Consider the following 25,954-nt stretch of genomic DNA (forward strand, 5'->3'; position numbering starts at 1 on the left):
TACTTGTACCAAATGGATAACAGATGGCTAAAGGCTCGATGGCAACAAAGTCAGTAAAACGCCTCTCAAACTCTGACAAGATGCTCTGAACTTGCTTCTGATAATGTGCACTGTCAAGCTGTGTCACACCTTTACCTTAACATTGTAGTTCTGCTTGCATGTGAGGGAAGTTGTGCAGGTTACCACGCTGCAGCCTGCTTGACATCAGCTGTAGCTTGCTTTTAAACTTGTTCACTGAATTCATCATGTTGAACACATCTTTACCCTTGCCCTGCAGCACTAAATTCAGTTCATTGAGCTCACCAGTGAGATCATTGAGGAAAGATAAATCTAAAAGCCACTCTAGCTTTGTATGGCAATCCACATGTGTTGAAAGCTTCAGGAACTCCTTGATTTCAGGGAACAGCTCCACAAATCTGGACAAAAATTTACCTCTGAAATAAAACCACTTCAGAAATAAAGTTTCCGATGCTTTCCAAACACAAATTAATAAATTACAGAGATTTTTAGCTCACATCAGGAAGCTGATTAACTTCCTGATGTGTCATAAGGTGATCACATGTTTCAATAAAATAAATCAAATAACAGCTGAAGCTGCATTACAGACAATAAGAGATGTGGAAGCAGCATCAAAGCTGAAAATCTGTGTAATTTATTGTGTTTGGAAAACATTGGAAACTTCATTTCTGAGTCCACATCAGTGGTTTCTGGTTGTTAACACATAGATGAGGAGACAGTTCAATGTGTGAGGATAAAAGCAGAGGAGAACCTGGGACATCTGAGTTTGATTTGGGATCAGCACTTTGGATATCAGCAGGGATTTTTAGGAAGGATGGAAATGGGATGAATCTGCAGACTGCAGGAAGATCTGTTGACAGTCTGCAGACTAACGTGAGACAAAAATATTTCTGTGTGTTTGTTAACCAGAAGAATTCAGACAGATTAAGTCACTGTGAGCTGAAGACTGCTGGAAGATGATATGACAGTGATCTAAATGAGGTTTGTGTGTTGATTGAAAAGTGAATTTATTTGACTGATTTCCTTCCTAATGTGAAGTATGTCATGAAGCTGTCCGTGTTGACTGAGCAGCAGCGCCTCCTGCAGCTTGAAAAAGCTTACAGCTCCTGGCATTCCCACGCGAATTCTCTTCCAAGTCCCTTTGCCACCTTCAGCCGACCAATGGTTGAGCAATGCTGCGCAAAGTTGAGCGCTAACCCACCAATGGTTGAGCGATCTCTGCTCAGTTGAGGAAAGTCGAGGAATTTTAAATATCATCTAATTTATCGCGGCACTGGCGGACAGTTTTTGTGAATGTCATGGTCGACGTCTCTTCCCTCAGGTTAGTTTTATCCTCTTCATCCTTCACTGCTTGTTGGGCATTTGTTATGTATGAAGCTGTGATGATTTTGTCAGAAGATAAAAGCTTGTCTGGAAATCAGAAACTGACCACACCATCATTGACATATGTGGGATTTGACTTGTTAATGTTAATAACAGTGCATGGACAACCTGCCCATAGGCTAGGTGGCTGGCTCTAGCAGCTAACGGGACTGGTGATAGAGTTGAAAACAGTTGGTGATTGAGTCCATCATTGCCGAGTTCAGGGGATCAGCAGGCCTTGACATTGATGGAATCCACCTGTTCACAGGTCCATATAACACATCATACATTATATTTAAAAAACACACTTTGATATAGCCTAGTTTCAATGATACATTTTATTTCATTGCTTTAGTCGTGACTTCTAAGCATATACAATAACAGCTTGTAACAGTCAACATGGTCATGTTTTTCAGGTATACTTGATGGCTTTTGCTGTGCAGTGGAACAACCGCATGGCATCACTCCGAGTTGCTAGTGGTCAGGGGTAGCAGACGTCGTGCATGGACATGCGGCAGATCCAGGATCACGTCCTGGAGCCCAACTACACAGACACATTTATGATCAGGTCTTGGCATGTCTTCAGAGTCAGAGGAGGATCTTACTGACAGCGTCTGTAGGAAGCATGCCGTCCTCACTCAGGCAGAACAGGTGGAGGAGGATTATAATCCTGCTCTGCAAGATGTGCTTATGAGCCAGAGACATCTGCATCTGCCAGGAATAGAGGAAGTGGAGGCACTGGCCTTGCTGCTTCTAGAACTGGCAGACAACAGCGGACCTCAGGCAAAAGATCGCCACCGCCGCCAGCTCTCTTCACAAGCACAACAAGACCGCCGCTCGATTTGTTAAACAGTATGAGTCCAGGTGGGGCTACACCCTGTTTGGTCGGTGCCTTGGGGCTGACTCACCCGAGACCAGAGCGGCCCAGAAGACCAAGCCAAGCCATTCCTCTGCCCAACTTGAACTCCAAGTCCATCTCAACCTTCACTACAAAGGAGGAGAAAAAGGCCAACTCCAGGGCAACAGTAATGCCAAAAGTAACGCCTCACCTCAAAGTGCTGTCGGAGACACCGTTTCCAGAGGCTTCTGCGCTGCCAACATCACTACAACCACCAGATCGATCTCAAATACAGTACCAGCACCTTCATCACAAGGCTGGAAAAAGGCGTGGTGAGTAGTGGAGGGAAGTTGTCATAAGCACTTAATTTCACCTGTGGAAAGCAAATAGCACACACGTCATATCAATACTCAACATCACGTGTTTATATATTTCCAGGTTATGTTTTGAAGAGCCAGAACCAACTCCTGTGGACCGGCCCATTCAGCCAAAGCCTGCTGCGTCCACCTACAAAGGACCCGCTGTGTCGGCAGCACCCGTACTCCTGGTTCTTCCTGCACAGCCACAGGCTCCCTCCATCATATTTCGTGGGCCATCGTGAAGTCAGAGCTTTGTACCTGTAGCACAGCCCCCTGCACCAACAATAGAGCCATGCATTCCAAGTAAGTCCTTGCGGCCATGTGGGGCTTGCCATGTGCATCAGTGTGGTGGACAGCGTAAGAGGTACATACCCTCCAAAGACAAAGCAGCTGGAAGCATCCAGAAAGTCTTCTCCTACTGCCCGTCAACGAGGAAATCCACCACCTCTGGATCTGAAGATGGTGTCTACGATAGTTTTGAACACTTCAAAAGTGTGGTGGATGGACAGTTAGAAAAGAGGAAAAACAATTAAATAGCTGTGACTTACCTGTATGATGCCACTTCTCCTGTTCCATCTGTAAGAGAAAGAGGAAAGAAAGCTAGTTTATTTTTGTTTGTTGCGTTTCAAAGTGTTTTAGCCAGTAGAGCTATATAGTCAGCCTATTTATTTATATAGTTAAAAAATGCACTTTGTTGTTTAATTTAAGAATGTTCTTGTCTTTTTTTATTTTTTATACTGTTGTTAAAAATGCACTTTGTAGTATCTTTTTTATCCAAACATGTTCCGGTCTATGTCAAGTATTCGGTTCAATCTAACCTGTCAGTTTAAATACCATTTATTGTTAGTTTATGTTCAGTTAATTTGTGTTTTTGTCATACATGTCCTCATGCTGTTTGTTTGTCTTTGTAAGCTCCATGTCTTTGTGATGTTTGTGTATCTTTGTTTGCTTCATGTTGTAACAATAGTTTGCCAAAAAAAAACTCACAGACTCAGAGGTGTCAACACACGTTGTGCTGGCTGCACCCCTGGGTGGTCATTACAATGAGTTGTGTGAACGGCTCAGATGTCTTCCAGACAAAGTGAGAGTACATTGAACACATTCTTACCCCATTTATACAGAACAGTTCAGGCCAAAAATTTAATAATTGTACACTTTTCCACTTGACTATATGAATCTCATTAGTCTACATCAACTCAAACTGCAAATAATGCAAACAACATTCAGCAGCCAAGTGGATTTCAATCACAGAGGCCTTATGCATGACATGTCTGTAAATAAAACTTGAGGCCAGTGAACACCAGGGGGGGTGCTTCATTTTGATCAGTTTTCGATCAATCCCAGGGTGAGCAATAGGTACTTGGGGGCATGGCCGTACGCAGGGCCCAAAAAAAAAGGTAATGAGTCAGAACTTCTAGCCGGATTCGGGGGCATGCTCACCTGGGATTTTTAAAAATTCCGTTATGTAGACTGCCCATTTTCAGAGTCTTAAGGAGCAAAAACAACATAATGACTTTTCGGCTTATTTGTTTTGTTTGTTATCAGAGAACATCAGCCTCATCCTAAATTATTTACATTGTGCAACTGGAGAATGAATTTCATCAAGTCATGGATTAGGAATAAAAAGGAATGAACTGTCCTGGGACAGAGGGATAATATATACAAATGCTTCATATTTCCTTCAGTATTTAAAATAGATACCCAAGCCCTATTACACTATCATGTTGATGATAGTGATCTGAATCTGTTCACTCTTGTTAAGGAAAACCAACTTTTGAACACATTTCTATTATAATCTTACACAATACTTCAATTATCCTGCATTATACATCTGACTTTTAAAACGTATACAGGTCTGGCATAGTCTCTTCCTTTTATGGTACCTGCTCTCCCTCTATCACGACTCCTCTTCTTGCTGCTTGGCCCAAAGATGAGCTTGGTTTGATTCAGCCTTTTCCTCCCTATCCTGTTTTCCCTTTAGTGAAGAATATAAACACAGTCAAACACTAAACTGATAGAAATGAAAACAATACGCCATTTCAACATCATGTTCTTAGAAATCTTAAAAAACCTTGAGGGCGGTGCAGAGCTTTTGAAATTTGAGGCACTAAGTTATCTGAGAGTCTCATTTTCAGCTGCAGAGAACCAACACGTGAGAGAAGAAAATGTGCAGGATCAACATCAGCCTCTCAAGTCAATTATGTGGTAAAATAGAGGAAACATATGGTTCCAGCAGCTATATAAAACATATTTGTCACAGTGACTGTTGCTTACGGCCATACCACCCTGAACACGCCCGATCTCGTAATCTTCTGTGTATGAGCAGCAAACTTTAAAGACACAGTAAGTAAATCTATGACTTTGAATTGACTGTTTCTCAACCTCTTTTTAGTTGATGAAAGTAAACTTTAAATAGAAAATGAGACTTTATGCAGTAACTTCGGTGCAAAACATGTTGACCGATCTGTTTGAGGGATGTTACTTAATATCACTAAAGTTTCCTGAACTTATCAGGAAAATATCATTTTCTTAGTATTATTTTGATAAAATACCTTTGATAAATTCATATGAAGCTGGAAGTAAACATTCGTTTTCAATACTAACTGTACTGTTAAACGTTTTGTTGCATGGATTCGCAATGCCTCTCTGGGTGTGTCTTTCAGAATTTCCCTTTCCAGTGGAAAATAAATCTAAATTTCCATCTTTTTCTCCAGCTTTTTGTGACGCAGATTATTTGCTCCGTGAAATGCTCCGTCTGAATGTAATGGAAGCTATTTTCAATATTTGATAATAATATCTGCTGTTGGCAGCTGAGTTCAAGCAGAAACAGTCCTTTCTGTTGATTCACTGTGGGAGCAGCAACGCGCCGTGTACAACATGTCCGCCTTTTTCTGTTACTGTGTGAGTACAATATGGGGAATAAGAGCAGCAGCAGACGAGAATGATGGTCCAGGCTTAAACACAGAGTCGTTGTTACTGCATAGCTCCCATTTCTGACGATCGACAGCATTTTTTCCTGCCTGAATCAGCCTGTTCCTGCCGCTATCTGAGCCTCTGAATGCGGCCTGAGCTGAGACAGTCCACCAAAGTCACAGACTGTCATCAGTTAAACACATTGATAATGTCACACATTTTAGTGAACTAAATAATAAAAATATAAGATAGATAATGTAACATATTAGTGATAATGGTGTAATTAAAACCAAGGTTACAATGAAAATGTTTTTCATTAACAATGCGAAGTATTGAAAACAGGCATCAAATCATCAATATGATCATTTATATAAAAGATTAAACACTATAAAATTAAAAAAGCAGACAGTAAGTTTTTTTTAACAGATTCTAAGATTTTTGAAGGTCTTTGTGAAGGATATATCCCCCTATAACACCCACTGAGCAGAAGTCCAGCTGAATGCATCTGACAGTGCTATAATGGGTTAACTATTGACCAAAGAGGGTCAGACTTAGCAAAGAATCATATTTCAGAACAACACTGGCTTTTTGATTGGCAGATACAGTCACTGCAGAACTTTATCTGAGCTTTTCTAGGATTTGTAACTTTTACCTGAGCAAAGAGCATCCACTGTAAGCCCAGCCCGCAGTGTGCTGAATTCTGGCTGTTAGCACAGCATCTGGCTCAGTTTCTCAGTGTTTGTCTGGTTCTGTAACTTCATGTGTTGGAAGCAATAAGCTACATTTACTCTACTTAAAGTACTTCAGCTTTCCTCAACAATTTTCATGTTTCAACTTTACATTTCAGAGGAGATCAGTGAATTTTTTATTGCTCTGCATCTCTTCACAGAAACGCTTGTTAAGGCATCACAGAAAGTTATTGTGACCTTCAGAGACTTGTTTCTGCTGTTCAGCTGAAGGTAAACCTGGATTAGGAACGTTTTCAATTTTAAGTCCTCAGTTAATCAAATTAATGGGCTGGAAAAATTGATTGAGCTGAGGATGTCTTTACACACAGAAAGGTGATATTGATTGTTTTTTGGAAATTACTTTTAAATTTAATTGAACCATTTAATTAAATGTCTGCTTGTGTGAGAAATATTAAGATGTGTTTTTTTTTACTGAGTTGTTTTGTGTCTTTCTCACCTGAGTTGTCCTATGAAACCTGTTCTCATTGGGATCCCCTCCCCCTACCTGTGTTCATCCTACCAGGGGTGGAGCTCCTGACTAATTCCAGGAAACAGCTCACCTGTGTCAGACTGAAGTCTTCTACATTTTCTACAGTTTCAACAAACTGTGAGTATGAAATTTGTCTAAAGTAACTTGTATAACCTGTAAGCTGTTTGTTTCTGCTCTGTAATGTTTGGGGAACATGCTCCTTTCTTATTTCAGAACAGACTTTGATCACTTTTGAGTTTTAAGACAAATCTACATGATTATCAGATCATTGATGAACTGGAATCAAACAACACGATGATCAGCTGATGATGTTTGTTTTCTATGAAGAACTGATCTTCATAGAATGAAACCATCAGCTCCTCCATTACAGTCAGACCCAGCAGCTTCCTGTTGCTTCCTGTGTCACCTTTCAGAATAAAATAACATGAACGTTAGTTAAAATGTGTCTGACTGTAGTCAGTTATGAAGCTGTGTGCAGCTCTGATGGAACATATAATCCACTAATATTGTCTAATGATGAAATGAAGTAGATTCAGATGTTCTGTCTACTTTATGGGTCAGTTTGTGATGTTTTATTCAGCTTTTTCCTTTCCTTTATATGTGAGTAATAATCCTCCATCTTTGTTTCTTTTTGTTTGTTGAATTCAACTAAAAGTTAAAACGCTTTATTAGAGTTTTTATCAGAGACATTTTATTTGTACTTTTAAACATAGGATGGAACCTACAGACAAAGATGGAACCTTTCCAAGGTAGAAGGTTCTTTTATTAACAGCATATTAGTCCGTTTCTGGTTCAAATATTAAATCAGTTCATCTCCGTCCTGTTTCATGTCAGTAAATGTACGTAATGGTCCATCGTCATCATGAGTGTGCTGGGTGGTAGCTCCATGCCTCCATCTAGTGGACTGATGGAAGTACAGCAGCTGATCTTTTTACAGCCCAAATGGTGGAGAGGAGGATTGGAGTTGATGTGCAGATGAATGATTTGTGTTTCTTCTGCAGATGAAGGTAAGTGTGTGTGAGCTGATGTGAATTCAGCAGCATGGATCAGTGAGGACACTAAAACCACTCTGTGTGGGGAACATGAGAGCCAGAGCAAAGCTCAGAGGTGAGATGACCATCTCTAACAGTCCGTGACTCTTCTCCATGTCAGAGCTCAGCACTCACATCACCAAACCACCTTTATTCACAGTAAAAAAAACTGTTTAGTGTTGTGTTAAAGACCAGAACAGCAACAAACTTCTCATGGACCTAAACCTCAACCTGCACCCGAACCAAGCTCTGTCACCTTCAGGAAGAATCTCTCCATTGAGCTTCATATTTTTCTAACCCACAAATGCTTCCTTTTCATCCATCTCGCTGTTACAGACCTGAAGAACCAGTTCCTAAAAACAAACCTAATTATTGGCCTTATGAAGCTGAACCTAAACCTGGCTCACATCCTGAAGCTTGTGCTAAATATTAGCCTAAAGCACAACTTGGGTCTGAACTAGCACCAGCAATCAGACTCATCCAGACTTCAACCATATGTACCACCAGTCGTGCCAAGACTCAGATTAGCTTCATGGAACCTTTACCAAGTTTTTTTTACATTGAAATAAGCTTCTTCACACACTCTTGTTACGTACTTAGTAATTTACTTTTGCATTATTTCATTAGTTTTTGTTGCATTATAGAGAACTTTCCAACTACTTTTTTTCTTTTAGAGCAAAGATGGAGACACCTGTGAAGCACCTGAAGAACCCACCAACCCAGGCAGCTCCACCACCTTCACCAGGTAGGAGTCCACCAGTTTCTGCATGGAGACATCAGTGAGGCAGAGACACATGGCACTCAAACTGACCAATCACAGCTCCGCTTGTTTCTGTGTGGTTCCTTAAGCCTTCAGTTTGCAGTGACTGTTATAACTACGTTATAAACCCTTAATACAACTGCAGCAGTGGGTAGAGGTAGGGTACAACACCCCACAGGTCACCTGTCAGTCACAGCTCTGATATGTAATGAAAAACACCAGTTACCATGGTGATAAGCACCTCACTACAGTCTTAGTAATTTAAATTCCTTTAATTTAAAGATGTGTCTGCATGTCTGCATGTCTGCGTGTCTGCGCGCCTGTGGGTTACATGTCTGATCGAACCTGTTGAAGAATAGGTTCAGTTCATTCCCCCACTTCTGATCCCCCTCAGCCGTTTTTTTTCCTGTATTGGTTCCTCTCCTCTCTGATCTCCAGCCCCTCCTCATTTCCAGACTGAAAGTCCTTTTTTTTTCTCCTTCAGAAAAGCCTTTATGTCTGGATTGATCCAGGGTTTATTATTAGAGAAACACCGTAGCCCTGGTGGGTGCCGTGTTCTCCACGCAGAAATTAATATTGTCCGTGATGCAATGAGTGAGACTGTCAATGTCCTCCCCATGAGGATTACAGAGTTCCTCCCACACAGTTGGTTAAAAAAAGTCCCTCAGAGCCTCTTCAGTCTCCTCAGACCATCTTCTCACTGTGCGGGGTTCGTACACAGGCCGAAGATGAACCAGGTTGTGGTCTGATTTCGCCCGGGGAGAGAGGGGTGTTGAGTTATTTGCCTCCTTGGTGTTGGCATGAAATAGATCCAGTGTTTTATTGTCTCTGGTGTGGCAGGCGACGTATTGGGTGACGTTGGTCAGAGTGGAGAAAGGAGAGACATGATTGTTGCATGTGAAAAATCCTGTGGTAGATAAAAAGGTTTCATGCTAACAGCTAACAGTTCTATGTCCTTGCAGCAGAGTTGTTCTTTAATAGTGGTGTGTCCAGGCTTACACCATCTGTTATTCACAAACATAGCCAGCCCTCCTCTTTTCCTCTTACCACTCTTCTGGTTAGAGAGTTCTGTTGGCCTTATATAGATTAAATCCGCCCAGTGAAACGTGTGAATCCGGAATAGTGATGAGATACTCGATTCCTTTTAGTGACTCAAGTTTGTCACTCACTAAAGTGAATTGGGTTTTCGAGTCACTTGAATCAGTCACCAGAGTGTACACCACAGAATGTACAAACAAACTTCCAAACCACTCCAGTCCCCAAATCATTGTGAAAAAGACTAAAAATCTAAAGAAGTCTCCAAGGTGAAACATTTATTTTTCTTTCTGTCTCTCTAAAGAAATGCAAATAACCCAAATAGCCAATAAATTAACATTCAGTGAGAAAAAGTGCAAAACTATGATAAAATGTATCAAACTATGCACAAATAGAAAATGTAAATAACTTAAACAATAGTGCAAAAATAATAATATTGTAACATTCAACAGTGCACCATTAGAATAAAATAATTATGTACAGAATGAATGAACTCCCACTTCCTTCAAAATGAAACCGAGAGGGAGAGGGAGAGGGAGCAAGTGAGCTGTGAGCTACCTGTGAACTGCTTGTCGGGTATGAATCATGAGTCCTGAATGGTGCGGCGCGGCGAGTTTCTACGAGCTGGCAGAGAGATCGAGTGAACTGTGAGCTGGAGCAGAGTCGTTGCTTCAGCCATGGAGCTAATACAGCAGTTAGCCTTATACGTTTTCGCAATTGCAGTTAGAATAACAGTTGTGTGGTGTGTCTCCTCTTTGCAGTTAGCTGGCAGTAGCAGCGGTGAGTCAGTGAACGAGTTAATGGAGACAATGACTCGTAACTCCCGAGTAAGTAAAAACAATCTTGAGTTTTGAAGGACCGACTCATGAATCGTGCATCACTAATCCGGAGTCAGTGAGTTCAGCTATGTCTCCGTAAACAGCATAATGCTGCACTCCTGATATTCCCTCAGCGCTGATATGCCGGATCAGCGCCATTAACTCATCCATCTTAACCGTAGTTTATGCTTCTCTGTCATTTCGATGTCGACCCCTACGCTGTGGCCTGACGTGCCTGACGTTCTAACTAAACGTTGTGTTGTCGCAGAGCACAAGACCTGTGAACATAATTTACAGCAGTTGCTTTTTCCGGACTTAATGGCTGTACATGGTGAAGAAGTTTGTCAAATCGGCCCGTTGACATTATAAAGTATCGAAAGTGCATTTGTTCATTCAGGTCCCTCAGTGGGTTAACCAGTGTTGTAAATGCACCTGTTCCGAGCCTTGACCGGTTTAGTGGCCGTACAGACCACCTCCGCAAACGTCTTCTCTGTAGCCTGCGCTTCAACGTTTGCAAGATAAGCATTGGTTCTTCTGTATTGATGAGCTCCAACTGCAAACAGAGCTGCTCCACCTCGATTGCCATTGTTTACTGTTGTTAACTGTGACCGGAAGAAAAAGCAAGGAATCGTCTATAACCCCTGAAACCACACAAACACACAGCAACACCCCCCTAGCGGCATGGTGAATTACAGAGCAACGCATTCCCTCGACGCAGAACTTTGAATGCTCTACGCTGTCGAAGAAGCATAAATTAGACTTTATTGGGAAGAGATCTTGCATTTCCCATATCGATGGCCAGGGTGACAGGTCTGTACCATCTTCTCATAGCGCAATGTTGAACTCCAGCATGAGTTCCCCGTCTTCTTCTCCTCAGCTACTGGACATTGGGTTTCTCCTGGGGTAGCACCGCTCTGTTACGGAGCGCTAACAGATGATCCCTGGTGTAAACAATAGGGTCCATGGCTGCTTACAGGGTGGCCAAATATGGAAAGTTTTAAAGTTGATGGAAAGTTCAGAGCAAGCACGGCAATTTTGGTGTCCATAGTGCAACTGTTGTTTCCATGGTACTACACTGAAGAATAAATTAAAAATCTTAACCAAAAATGACCAAAACAGAGAAAAAATGCTCAACTCGAACGAGAGCTGCTGCAACTGTTGCCAAACGTTGCGGCGCATCACTATATATATGATATCCCCTTATCAACAAAAGCACAATGAAAGCTAGGTTCATGACGTCATTCATCACTGACTGTCAGCTTTCAAAATGTACATGAGCCACTGAAGTAGTCATGATTCAGATAAATTATTTTTACATTTCAAGAACATTTACTGAAAAGACCAAAGTTTGAGTGAGATTCATGTTTATGTCTGACATTTTGCAGAGAGCGAACTCAACAGAATACGAATGGAGTTTGTGACGAGGGTGCCAGCAGAACTCCTCAAGCAGCTGCTTGATGCCCTCTTAGCAGATGGTGTCTTCAGTGATTTGGAGAAAGAAGCAATAATCGAGGAGAACCAGAGCAGAGCAGATAAGGCACGAAGACTCATCGATGATGTAAGAAGAAAAGGAGAGGAAGCCTGCAGGAAGCTGATGGAACATCTTCAAAAATTAGATCTTACACTTTCCTCTCAGCTGCGTTTGTTGTCTGGCCCATCAGCACAAGAAGGTAAGGCCACATATTTCTATGATAAGGGCATATATTTGATATTCAGTTGTATCGACAAGATTAGTCTTTTGGACTGATAATTGAAACTTCTCTTAAAGAGCTGATATCCCTTAGGGCCCTTTAAGACCAAGTGTGATGTGCTTAGCCTTAGTTTAGCACACTGGTCACATTGGGCAAGAACATTTTCATATTTTTATTCTAAGTTTCTCTCACTTTTTTGTAAGAACGTCTCGTACTATCATGCCACATCAGATTCAACAAACGCTCTTAACTTCGGAAAAAGTGTGTCAATGACCTGCGTAAATGATTAATGCTACCCGTGCGTATTTAAGTGCTGGTGCACGATGATAATAAATTTGCATATTCCACGCCCTAAATAATAACATATAAGGCTACGCTTCCTCTTTCCTGTGCCAGGAAGTGTTGAGTGTTGAGTCATAAGAATGGCATCAAGGCACAAAAAGAACAACTTTATGGGCACTGAGACCGAAGTTCTGCTTTCAGAGATCCAAAAAGGAAAATCTGTCATTTTTAGCTGTGGAATTACGGGACCTGCTAAAGCGAGGGAAATGAGAAGCAATTATGAGTGCTGTTAATTCCATGTCACCTGTAGTTTGTAATGTCACCGAACTAAAGTAGAAATGGTTTGATATGAAAAAGGCGCTCGATGACTGCATCTAAAGCTGTGCAATCAGTTGTTGTCTCATCATGACGGCACTTTGATGGGGCGGTCCATGAGAGGGGTCTTCTGGGATGATGTCTGCCTGGGCTGGTTCAGGTAGTAGGAGACCCTTGTTCATGGCAATATTGTGCAAATTGCAGCATGCCAGAATAATCTGCCATGCCTTCTCTGGGCTATGGAGCAGTCCCCCCCCCCGCCCGCTATATCGAGACACACCCACTTGGCCTTCAGCTCAGTGCACTCCACAACGACACGGCTGCTTTGATGCGTATATGTGTGCAGTCTACTACTCCGATTAGGTTTGGCAGTCCAGGAATGGTATGAAAGTCCCTCTTAATCTGTACTTGTTCGACAGCTGTGTATGGGAATTTGATGTACCATGGATGATAAACTGATGAGAGTTTTGATGACCAAGGGGAGCGCATGACTCACAGAGGACTGGGACACAAACGATCTGTGTCCAGTCTCCCTCTGAAAGGTTCTCGTGGTGAGGACCTGGACGTGTGGTGGAATTGGGTTTGATCAGCGTATTTCTCTCTGGAATTGTGGCTCCAGCAAACCGCATATTTACAGCAGCACAGACCTGCAATCTAAATCGCGTGTCAGCTATTCATCTGTCACCACAAGGATATCTACACGGTCTCGGAACACATGCTCTTATCCAAGAGCCTGACATGCTAAGGCATCCAAAAGTAGCAAGTCAGCCGCTGGTTGCACTTCCCATTGAACTTGTTATATCCAGAGTCAAATTAACCTTCAATTAGTGCATAATTTAAATAAAACAGAATAATGTCAGCATAATTATGGGGTATAATGTAAATATTTATTTATGATTGCTTCAAAGTAATTAAATATACAATCCATTAGTCAAGCAAACTTGATTCGAATAACGGTGGACTATTTTATGTGACTCCTACGACTGGTCTGGATCACTCTGGTCTGTATAAATTCTATTCGTACCTGAAAGAAAACTTAAAATACGAAAAAAATTGGTGAATGTGCAAATATTCTTAAATCATTCACACGACTTAAGAACAAATCTGTTCGTACGAATAGTTATTGCATGGGGCCCATTATTTTGTTGGCAGGCAGGCTTGACGTTATTGGTTGTCATGTATTGTAGGCTTTGTAGTCAATAAGGAGGGTTAATCTGTCCTGTTCCCATCTACGTTGCAATGCACCCCTGCACTGACAGTGATTATGTGGATGCAGGAGGGATCATCGCATTGAATTCACCAACAAAACCAGCTTGGCCACCATTTTTGCCTTGACGTGCAATTTTTACGCACAGTGAAAAACCATCATTGCGCAACGCAAGCCGTTGAAATAAATGGGTTACAGAGTGAAGCGGTGGGATTGTCTCATGAGGTCTGAGAGGGCCATTAGTAGGGGAGCAGTGTCATTTTTACAGACTTGAACCAATACCAGTTCAGTTCCACATTAGTTTGTGTAGTAGCTGCATCTGTGTGGCACGATCGATACAGTGGAGTCCCTCTTTAACCTCGGTAGAAGTGGGAGAAAAGTGCTTGGGAGATGCTCTTCAGTGGCATTTTTTAAGGGTTTATCTCTTGGTTCATCTGAGGAAATGTCTGGAGTAGCCTGTTTTCTGAGCGCTTTGAACAGGGTTATGGTTGCTGATGTGTTTGTAGCAAATAATCTGTGATTTCAAAATGTGTTTGGACGTGTGTTTCAGAAGGAAGCTCCACCTGTGCAGCAGCACGTGAATGTTTGGTTTGCAGTAAAGTTTGGCGTCGAGAATCTTCTGCATTTTCTCAAAATTGTTTGATTTATTTTTTTTCCACTTGGAGTGAGTGTTTTTAGTGGCATGATCGTCTTGTTGTTCACTTATGGTTGGTAGTTTGTCGAAAACTTGTGTTCTGTTTTTTTCTGAGAAAAGGCCTTGAGTTGCTTCCCTTACTAAGGGCTTTGAGTTGGGTGTGTGATTTACAGATCCAAAAGTTGTTTTGTTATAGGGTTTTCAGACATCTGTTTACTTCATATTTATGCTCCATACACTGCTCAGTAACACGAAATCTTCTTGTCTCCCATTTTGTCTTACAGAGGTTCTTCACAGGTGTCAGACTAAACTCAAGTGTAACTTGAGGAAAAAGTTCCAGTGTGTGTTTGAGGGGATTGCTGAAGCAGGAAACCCAACCCTTCTGAATCAGATCTACACAGAGCTCTACATCACAGAGGGAGGGACTGGAGAGGTCAATGATGAACATGAGGTCAGACAGATTGAAACAACATCCAGGAAAGCAGGCAGAGCAGAAACAACCATCAGACAAGAAGACATCTTTAAACTCCCACCTGGAAGAGATGAACCAATCAGAACAGTGATGACAAAGGGAGTGGCTGGCATTGGGAAAACAGTCTTAACACAGAAGTTCACTCTGGACTGGGCTGAAGGCAAAGCCAACCAGAACATCCAGTTCATGTTTCCATTCACTTTCAGAGAGCTGAATCTGATAAAAGAGGAAAAGTTCAGCTTGGTGGAACTTGTTCATGAATTCTTTAATGAGGCTAAAGAAGCAGGAATCAGCAGCTTTGAAGAATTCCAGGTTGTGTTTATCTTTGACGGTCTGGATGAGTGTCGACCTCCTCTGGACTTCAAGAAAACTAAAATCCTAACTGACCCAGGAAAGTCCACCTCAGTGGATGTGCTGCTGACAAACCTCATCAGGGGGAACCTGCTTCGCTCTGCTCGCCTCTGGATAACCACACGACCTGCAGCAGCCAATCAGATCCCTTCTGGTTGTGTTGACATGGTGACAGAGGTCAGAGGGTTCACTGACCCACAGAAAGAGGAGTACTTCAGGAAGAGATTCAGAGATGAGGAGCAGGCCAGCAGGATCCTCTCCCACATTAAGACATCACGAAGCCTCCACATCATGTGCCACATCCCAGTCTTCTGCTGGATCACTGCTACAGTTCTGGAGAAAGTCTTAAAAACCAGAGACGGAGGAGAGATGCCCAAGACCCTGACTGAGATGTACATCCACTTCCTGGTGGTTCAGGCCACAGTGAAGAAGGTCAAGTATGATGGAGGAGCTGAGACAGATCCACACTGGAGTCCAGAGAGCAGGAAGATGATTGAGTCTCTGGGAAAACTGGCTTTTGAGCAGCTGCAGAAAGGAAACCTGATCTTCTATGAATCAGACCTGACAGAGTGTGGCATCGATATCTCAGCAGCCTCAGTGTACTCAGGAGTGTTCACACAGATCTTTATAGAGGAGAAAGGGCTGAAGAAGGAGAAGGTGTTCTGCTTCATCCATCTGAGTGTTCAGGAGTTTCTGGCTGCTCTTCATGTCCATCTGACCTTCATCAACTCTGGAATCAATCTGATGGGAGAACAATCAAAATTTCAGAAGTCTAGAACACAAAAAGAGACTCTCTTCTACCAGAGTGCTGTGAACAAGGCCTTACAGAGTCCAAATGGACACCTGGACTTGTTCCTCCGCTTCCTCCTGGGTCTTTCACTGCAGACCAATCAGAGTCTCCTACGAGGCCTGCTGACACAGACAAGAAGTAGCTCGCAGACCAATCAGAAAACAGTCAATTACATCAAGGAGAAGATCAGTGAGAATCTGTCTACAGAGAGAAGCATCAATCTGTTCCACTGTCTGAATGAATTGAATGATCGTTCTCTAGTGGAGAAGATCCAACAGTCCCTGAGTTCAGGAAGTGTCTCCACAGACAAACTGTCTCCTGCTCAGTGGTCAGCTCTGGTCTTCATCTTACTGTCATCAGGAAAAGATCTGGATGTGTTTGACCTGAAGAAATATTCTGCTTCAGAGGAGGCTCTTCTGAGGCTGCTGCCAGTGGTCAAAGCCTCCAACAAAGCTCTGTAAGTACTGAGATAGATATATTTATTTTTAAATACATTCTTTACTTATTAACTGGTTAAAAACAGCATTAAAAATCAGCGTTAAACTCAGTTTCAGATGAACTTCATTTTATTTATAAAATGTCAGTTCTCAACAAAATATCATCTTACAAGTGATGTGAGGTATCTTTCCCTTCCTCTTGTGTCAAGTGTCTGATTGTCTTTCCTTATCCCAAAGTGTTTCCACCCTTTTCCCATGGTCGCTCATGTGTTCAAATAGTCTGTGTCTCCCTCTGTCCTGTGCCAGTGTGTCCCAACCTTTTCTAAGTATTTTTCACCCTAGCATTCCAAGTGTTCCATAGCCTTGAATCAACAGGGATGTTGATCCAGTTAAGCGTTCCTCCTACGGAGTGATCTTTTGTTTGTTCAGTTTTGAACAATAGCCATAGTCAAGATCTCGTTAAGTTTCATAGCCTTATTGGTTTCCTCCATTTATGAGTGATTTTCTGTTCTTGTTAAAGTTTCATAGTACCTCCGATAGAGGAGTGTTTGTGTTTTGGTTAATTGTTAAGGTTTCATAGTGCCTCTGATTGGAAGGAGTGAGTTTTTGTTTTGATAATGTTTCATAGTGCCTCTGTTAAAGGAGAGCTTAGTGTATAGTTTCATAGTGCCTACCTTAGTGGAGAGATTTTGTGTTTCTTAGTGTTCGTGCCTCCGTTTACTGGGAGAGCGTCCTTTGTTTACTCCGCCTCATTCGGAGGCAAGGCAAGGCAAGTTTATTTGTATAGCACAATTCAACGACAAGGTGATTCAAAGTGCTTTACAGAGACATTAAAACAGAAGAAATAAAAAGCATGATTTAAAATTTAAACAAAAGAAAGAAATAAGAACAATAGGTAAAATCAGAAAAAAATTATATATATGAAAGATAGAGAGATAATAGTATACCTTCGAGCAAACTCTTTTTGACAGGTGACCTTTGACCTCTTATCGATCAATCAAATTAATATGACAGGTGACCTTTGTTTGACATCCGTTTGCTGACATCTGGGGATATGACTTTTGACCTCTTATCGATCGATCAAGCTATTTTGACGTGTGACCTTTGTTTGACATAGATCAGCCATCTGTTGAAGAGGACTTTGACATCTAAGGAACTGGGGTGTTTATGGCTAGGGTTAAGAATGATTACAGCTAAAGTCAGGAGGTTGTGAGAAATATATTAGTTGAATGTTTAAATAAGAGAAAGGGTTAGGGTTAATAGAAAAGGTTAAGTTGTAGTTCAACATTTTAACAGCTTCAAAGACCGGTCCCTGTAAGGTAAAGATGAGAAAATAATTAGATGTGTGGGGGGTCGCAAGAATGCAGCACTGCCAGGATTTGGGTGTGTGTGGGGGGTAACAGACATTTGGCTCTGTCTGACTGATCAACTCATACCATGAGACTCAACTGCAGGGGATCGCAAAAATGCATCATACAGTGGCACTGAACAGTAGGAACAAATGGCCAGGGGTCATAAGAATGCAAAGTACAGTGTGGGAAAGAGACAGCATTTTAAGTCTCGTATGAGTATGGCTCAGGGTGCCGGAAAGTCCTCCTTTTGCCAGGTGTTGCCAGCACTACAAGGATTTGGGTGGGGTGGCACAGACATCTGGCTCTCTCTGGCTCATACCATGAGGGTGAACGTGTGAGGGGGGTCGCAAGAATGCACCATACTGTGACACTGAATGGAGGATGGGGTGTTTATAGCAAATAGAGGTAGGTTTAACCCTCCAAGCGCCATGGTCGACTTAAGTCGACAAGATGGCGCCTTGAATAAAACGGCCCATTGTGGCAAAAATAACGTCATATTTTGTTCCTACTCTCCACTTCTGGTTGGCAGACATGTAAAACTTCACCTTTGACGCAAAAAACGTCATCCTTCAATGTAATGTTTTTGAGCTACAGCAAGTTGAATCAGTACGAGTTCTTCACCGAGCGAGTAGTCATTGAGCGACAGCAGCAGAGCGATATAGGCAGCATTAGCGAGTATTTTTTTCCAATAATCGCACAATGTCCACTAAAAAGTTTACTTGCAAAGAAGCGCTGGATCTTCTATTCGATAATCCTTATTCTGAAGGGGAAAATCTACCTTCAGCTGTTAGCTAGTCCCGCTAGTGGCGACACGTTCCCGCGCCGCATCCCTGCCTCACCAGCAGTCGGACAAAGTGATTCCCTACACCAAACACCAACTTCAGATCCTTTGCCCAGCAATGTTGGTGGTGAGGAAAATGTTTCAGGGGGTCGAAGTTTGCATCGAGGAGTTAGCAGGCATGGTAGTACTGGAGAGAACGAGGGTGTGTGTTCGGTCTTTTTATCGAGCTCGCCATGTGAACGCTGTGCTTTCTGACACGGTGCCTTCACAGTGTTCGCGATCGCAAAGCCAGTAGCTTGACAAATCTGATGGACATGTCAGACGTGGTCGAAGTGTCAGTGGGAGAGCTGGGGGAAAACGTAGTGGCGCAGGTCATGCAGATGCAGCCATGCTGTCTGTTCACTGACCAGAGCGCGTGTTGGCATACTTGGAGAGATGACAGGAGCGCATTTAGAGGCAGACGCGCAGTCACACAGCGCAGAGACAAGTCAGCCAACATGCGTCTCACTAAACCAGGTTATGGACATGCAGGCTTTGAGTATTTGACTGATGAGGTGGGGTAGCAACATTAGATAAAGCCATTTGATGAAACAGTTGGATATCAGGGGGACAGAGAACTATCCAATGCTGATTCGGCCCTAGATTTTTTGTCACTTTTTCTCAATGATGATTTCTGGAATTTATTCTGTATAAACAAATCGTTATGCCCATCAGTTTTTAGCCTCCCATGAAATCAAGCCACATTCAAGATTTCACCAGTGGTCTCATGTAACTGTCAGTGAAATTGTAAAAACGCATCAGGACAAAACACACTACCAGTGGGTACAGATTAATAAATACACCTGTGTGTGTTGATGATTATGATTCATTCATGGGGTGCATTGACACTGCAGATCAAAGAATGAAGACCTAACTCTTTCCCCACAGATCAAGAAAGTGGTATAACAGAATTTTCCATGCTATTCTTAGCATAAGTATGGTGAATGCTCACATAATTTACTGAAGCTGTATTCCAGCTCCTCACAAGTTTCTGAAGGTCTTTGTGCAAGACGTAGTAACTGGTTTACTGGAAGACTACTCCAGGAAAGAGAGCCATAAAGGGAGGAATAAGTCATCGGGAGAAATACCACAGAGACTCACAGAACGTCACTTTCTGTATAAGGCTGATGACCACCCAGATTGTGTCGTATGTTCTGATCGAACCCGCCCTAAGGGCGCCGTCAGACAAATTACAGTTGTAGGCAGTGTGGGGTGGGTCTTTGTGTGGTACCATGCAATGAAAGGTATCACACCATAAAAAACTACAAACAGTGTCACCTGGATGGATAGGCATGGGCCTATTTTGACCTCTGCAGGCAAACGTGAGGTTATCGCTCATGTGCATTTTTTCGGCCATTTACTAGAAATAATTTACAGTGTTGGTTTACTCTTTGCTATTTCCCTGAACATTTTGTATTGTCTAGTGCATTGAATATAGAATATTGAATATAGCACAGACATTCATAGGGGCATATTTGGGGAAAAAGGCTGCATTTCATCATTGAAACATGAAAATTTCATAAAAATTCTATAATCTAAGATGGCCTCCACGCCATGACGTCATAATATGCAAATTAGGTGTGTCAATTTGCTTCCTACATACACTTTGGGTCATCCTCAACATTTCTCTAATTTACAGAAAGTCTCTATCTCCTATCAGTTTTAAGATATAGCCTTTTGAAATTTATTTGTCAAAATCAAGGATTTTAGAAAAAAACCTCTGGCGCCTAAAGGGTTAAATTACACAAAAAGGTTTCCCTCTTAGTTTGCACACATGGTGCATATGGTATCAAGGGTTGATCTACAGAGAATTCACTAATACTAAGACCAGGTTGCCCATAAAGTTTACATCTGGCTCTCTCTGGCTCATACCATGAGACTCAACTGCAGGGGGTCGCAAGAATGCATCCTACTGTGGCACTGAACAGTAGGAACAAATGGCCAGGGGTCATAAGAATGCAAAGTACAGTGTGGTAAACAGTCTGTGTCATTGTCTTAGTTCGCAAGTAAACAAATGAACATATATGATGTTCACTAGAATGCATCATGCTGTGCGGGAAACATCCTATGTCTTACTTCACAAGTAAACAGAATCAATACATCTGTTACTAACCGTAGGATGGATGTAGACTAGGTGTGAAGAGCAAATGGGTTGAAATTAGCACTTCAAGAAATTTTTAAAACACTCCCTTATTTCTATGGAGGGGGATGTAAGACTATATAAAATGGTTCAGGCATTTACGTCGGGGGGCTCAACCGAGGCAGGACAGGAATCATGGACTCTGGTACGCAAAAGTCTCCTTAAAACTTTAAATCTTCATGATGGAGTACGATGGTACTCCATCGTACCATCTGTAGAACTCTCCCTGCTCACTGGGGCTCATGAGTTCTACAGAGTAGTAACTCGGTGAAGGAAAAGGCCCCACATATTTCAAATTCTGTTCTGAAGAGAATCTGTGGGGAAAGAAACCTTTGGTATGATCACTGAAACCTAATGCTTTCGGCATCATACTCAGTTTCATAGCCAGGAATGACAGACTATCGATGAATCTCAAACCATAATCACAGTCTGTAAAACAGAGAATTTTACTCCCCTGTGTGATGAGAGAGGGCTTCATACCTAGTTGCACCATGACGTTAAGGATTAGATAGCTATCATATCCTCGTCCGTTGTGAGCAATAAACGTTTATTCACGGTAGCGTGGTCTCCTGAAATGGAGGAGGAATTTCCTGACACAATCCAATCCGTAGGCAGACCACTCGACACCTTTCAGCGTTTTTGCACAGACCAGAAAGGGGACATGCACATCGTTCTGACCGACTAAGAATTCAAAATCATAAAAGATCAGTTGTCAAGCCGTTCGTCGGCGCTGCTAGGCTGAATGTAGCACTGGTGTCCACTGAGAGTTGCTGTAGAACCGGGGGTCAGTTTCTCACCACAGATTGTACATTTTAAACCTTCAGACACGTGTTTTTTTTTTACCTTAGTCATCGCAACGCCATAAAATCTCTTACATGTCGGACACCTTTTAATCAGATCACAATCACTCACTTGCATTCTAGCTCGGGGTCTCTCACGAGGTTCTTTGTGTCTGTTGAAGCACGACGAGTTACGACAGCTTCTGTTGCAATCGCCACAAAATACAGGACTGAACTCTTGATTTGTACATGACGAGTTGCAACACACAGGACAGTAACCAGGACAGTAGTGTGAGTGTGGGTCATTGTAACTGGTGTAACAGTGCTCACAAATGTACCTCGACTCTATAAATCCTTTGAGGTTTTTTATTCCATAGTAATGGTTTTGGAGTAATAACAGAAAGAGAGGGCTTGATCGATCTCTGAAATCAGTCTCAAATTTACACAGAGCTAGATCACCCTTGGTTCTGTGAAACACCACAATTTTTCTGTTTAGGATTTTTTCGAATTTTCCAACATCACTGAAAGATACAGGCGTCTGATCAGTCAGCCCTGCCTGACGCTGCCACTCTCTCGCCTGGGCCGAAGCCTAACTATCGGTAAATTTAGAGCCGGAGATGTGCGCGAGACTGATGGCGAAGCAGAGCTGATTGTCACAGTTATCTGTAATGTATAAGTGACGTTTTTTCTTATGGATTAATTCGCATTCTAAGGTTTTTGAAGCCTTCCGTTTGGCGCCCCCTGTAGGGTTTCTTACTACCTGGAGGACTAACTCCATGTTAGTATCAGAGGCAATCTCTGCGTTCGATTGAGTTAACTCGTCTAAAAAGTCCAGAAAGGCTTTCAGGATTACATCAGACTCGTCTGTGACAGAAACGGTAATGTGTTGAGAAATACTCTCACCTACTAATTCTAGCTGGACGACATCATTACATCTAGCGAGTGATCGCGCTGTTTCTGCCACTTCAATAAGATTGCTCATAACAGCTGAAGTGAACTCAGCGATGTTGGGCATTATATCTCGTATCTCGCTGATTCTGTTCAGGGACGGCTACATTCTCCTGATTCAAGCCCCCAATCGGTGGAGGTGTACCTCTCTGATTCTGTTCAGGGACGGCTACATTCTCCTGATTCAACCCCCTACCATGCTGCCGAGTTTGTTCTGCTGCAGCTGGAGAAGGTAAAGAAATAAGATTTGGTGAGACAGTATCTGATGCTGAAGTTTGAGAAGCACTATTCGCTGAGGCTGTATCTAGTGATGTGACACAAGGAGCTGGATTTGGTGAGACAATTTTCGGTGACTCATTTTGCAAACTCAGGGCGGATGGCGGAGGCCCATTTAAATTCAGGATTGATGATTCTAATTCGTGTAATACGTCAATTTCATCATTTTCATCTTCTTCAATATTCATAGGAGATGACTGATAATCGACATTAAGGAGCGCATATTCCAGCGGTGTAAAGTAATTCCACACATGAACCGGTATGGGAATGTTTTCCAAATTTCCCACAGCCTCGGATATTACAGCCGGCACAGCTCTGCCTGCTTGATTATCCATCTTTACACAGAATTGAGAATGGCTAAGAGGGGTTAAGATATCTACTTATATATATACACACATTTACTTTACTTCGAAATCACCTTCAAGTCACGGTTAATTTTCTGTACAAGAATCTCGCTACTTCTCATGAATGCCCGAGCTCTTGATTTTTCACGTCAGATGGTAGCGTTTCTTTTCCTCCACAGACGAGGGTCGGGCCGAATTGTAGGACTTATCCGTTCTATCGACAGGTCGGCCTCTGTGGATGAAGGAGAAATAAGCATAAAAGTATTTTAAATATACCTGGTTCCGTGATTGTGAATGTTTTAAAAATAAATAAATAATAATAATAATAAAAATATTATTAATAATAATAATCATAATACATTTTAACAAAAAAAGTAGAGAAAGAAACTCTACCTCTCATTAACCCTCGGACAAGCGACAGTCTGGTGCGCACTCTATTGCACCGTCGATTCTTCACCTCACAGGAACTATAACATCAGATTCTGTCAAATTGAAACACAGTTTAATAGCATAAAAATAGATAAATAAATAAAAAACCTTGCTTAAGTATACACTATGTGAAATTTGCATAGATGTTACCATGTAATGCTCCCGTTGAATGCAGCACGGAAAAGTGGACAGAGCAGTAATAATATATCAACTGGCTTGTTTTACAGGCACTTCATCTACTGAAAAAGGCTGCGCTCTTTTAACATCTAATTATTTTCTCATCTTTACCTTACAGGGACTGGTCTTTGAAGCTGTTAAAATGTTGAACTACAACTTAACCTTTTCTATTAACCCTAACCCTTTCTCTTATTTAAACATTCAACTAATATATTTCTCACAACCTCCTGACTTTAGCTGTAATCATTCTTAACCCTAGCCATAAACACCCCCTTCCTTAGATGTCAAAGACCTCTTCAACAGATGGCTAATCTATGTCAAACAGAGGTCACACGTCAAAATAGCTTGATCGATCGATAAGAGGTCAAAAGTCATATCCCCAGATGTCAGCAAACGGATGTCAAACAAAGGTCACCTGTCATATTAATTTGATTGATCGATAAGAGGTCAAAGGTCACCTGTCAAAAAGAGTTTGATCGAAGGTATCCTATTATCTCTCTAAAGATAAAATCAGTAGTTAAAATATGATTCCGTTTTGAAACTCAAGCTTATTCAAATGCAGCTGAAAATAGATGTGTCTTCAACCTGGACTTAAATACAACGAGTGTTTTGTAGTCCATTCAGAGCTTTATAGACCAGCATCAGAACTTTAAAGTCTATCCTCTGATGGACAGGCAGCCAGTGTGAAGACTTCAGAGCTGGACTGATGTGCTCCACTTTTCTTAGTGAGGACTCGAGCAGCTGAGTTCTGGATGAGCTGCAGTTGTCTAACTGACTTTTTAGGTAGACCTGTAAAGATGCTGTTACAATAATCAAACCTACTAAAGATGAATACATGGGCTAGTTTTTCCAGGTCCTGCTGAGACTTAAGATCTTTTAACCTTGATATATTCTTAAGGTAATAGTAGACTGACTTTATTATTGCCTTAATGTGTTTGTCCAAATTTAGGTCTGAGTCCATCACTACACCCAGATTTCTGGCCTGGTTGGTAGTTTTTAGGTTTATAGATTGAAGCTCTGTGGTGACTTTCAATCGTTTATCTTTGGCTCCAAAGACAATTACCTCAGTTTTGTTTTTGTTTAGCTGGAGGAAGTTGTGGCACATCCAGTCATTAATCTCCTCAATGCATTTATCAAGAGCCTGTACACTCGGTCTCCTGGTGACATTGTAACATATAGCTGTGTGTCATCTGCATAGCTATGGTAGTTTATTTTGTTATTTTTTATCATCTGTGCCAGTGGGAGCATGTAGATGTTAAACAAAAGAGGTCCCAGGATGGAACCTTGGGGAATTCTTGTCTACTCAGATGTAAAGTTACTTGTTGACACAAAGTACTTCCTGTTCTCTAAGTATGTTTTAAACCAGTTTAGTACAGTTCCGGAAAGACCCGCCCAGTTCTCCAGTTGTTTGAGTAATATATTGTGGTCAACTGTATCAAAAGCAGCACTGAGATCCAGTAAAACTAAGACTGACATTTTTCCACTGTCTGTATTCAGACACATGCCATTAAACACTTTGGTCAGAGCAGTCTCAGTGCTGTGGTGCTGTCTAAAGCCTGACTGGAAGGTATCACAGCAGTTATTTTGTGTTAAAAAGTAATTAAGCTGTTGAAAAACTGCTTTTTTGCAATTTGAGATAGGCCTGTAGTTGTTCATTTGCGTCTTGTCAAGGTTGTCCTTTTTCAGCAGAGGTTTAATTACAGCTGTTTTTAGTGGCTCTGGAAACACACTTGACGTTAAGGACAAGTTCACAATCAGTAACAGGTCTGACTCCAAAATCTTTGAGACCCCTTTGAAAAAAACTGTCTCCTCTTGCTGTTTAGACATCCTGGCAAACAGCAAGAGGAGGAGTTCAGGTGATGTAAGATGTCCTCTAAGTCCTTACTGTTAATGGGTTGAAACAGTGTCATGGTGTTTAAACCGGTTTTCGGTGGACACAGTACATATGCTGAACCTGCTGCTGTTCTACCAACTGCTTGTCTAATATTTTGGACTTTGTCTATGAAGAATTTGGCGAAGTCATTGCAGGTCATGGTGAAATGGAATTCAGTTGCCACTGACACAGGAGAGCGCGTAGAGATATTTTGTTACCTTTTACAGCCCTTTCTGTTTTCCTCCTGGAGTGGAGTGAGTTTTGTTTTGATTAAGTTTCATAGTC

At 41.8% G+C, this 25,954-nt stretch overlaps 2 protein-coding genes across 10 annotated transcripts in view; both read left to right on the top strand.

Moving 5' to 3' along the window:
• LOC140290202 (NLR family CARD domain-containing protein 3-like) overlaps positions 1 to 25,954 on the top strand; it is a 556,114-nt gene that overhangs the window by 341,677 nt on the left and 188,483 nt on the right. For all 5 annotated transcript variants that reach the window (XM_072379333.1, XM_072379329.1, XM_072379334.1 and 2 more), the window contains exons 2-4: positions 8,414 to 8,484; positions 11,738 to 12,022; positions 14,766 to 16,551. In XM_072379333.1, coding sequence (XP_072235434.1) covers positions 8,414 to 8,484; positions 11,738 to 12,022; positions 14,766 to 16,551 — 2,142 coding nt within the window. The remainder of the gene's footprint in view (positions 1 to 8,413; positions 8,485 to 11,737; positions 12,023 to 14,765; positions 16,552 to 25,954) is intronic.
• LOC140290593 (NACHT, LRR and PYD domains-containing protein 3-like) overlaps positions 5,286 to 25,954 on the top strand; it is a 120,232-nt gene continuing 99,563 nt past the window's right edge. For 3 of the 5 annotated variants that reach the window (XM_072379359.1, XM_072379365.1, XM_072379364.1), the window contains exon 1: positions 6,623 to 6,793. The gene's annotated coding sequence lies outside the window, so the exon portion shown is untranslated. Of the gene's footprint in view, positions 5,339 to 6,379; positions 6,450 to 6,622; positions 6,794 to 25,954 lie in introns of those variants that run through there. The other 2 variants (XM_072379362.1, XM_072379361.1) reach the window with 2 other exon arrangements.

Source organism: Leuresthes tenuis, unplaced genomic scaffold (genome assembly GCF_036924035.1).
Source record: "Leuresthes tenuis unplaced genomic scaffold, fLeuTen1.0.hap1 SCAF_1, whole genome shotgun sequence".
Lineage (NCBI taxonomy): Eukaryota > Metazoa > Chordata > Actinopteri > Atheriniformes > Atherinopsidae > Leuresthes > Leuresthes tenuis.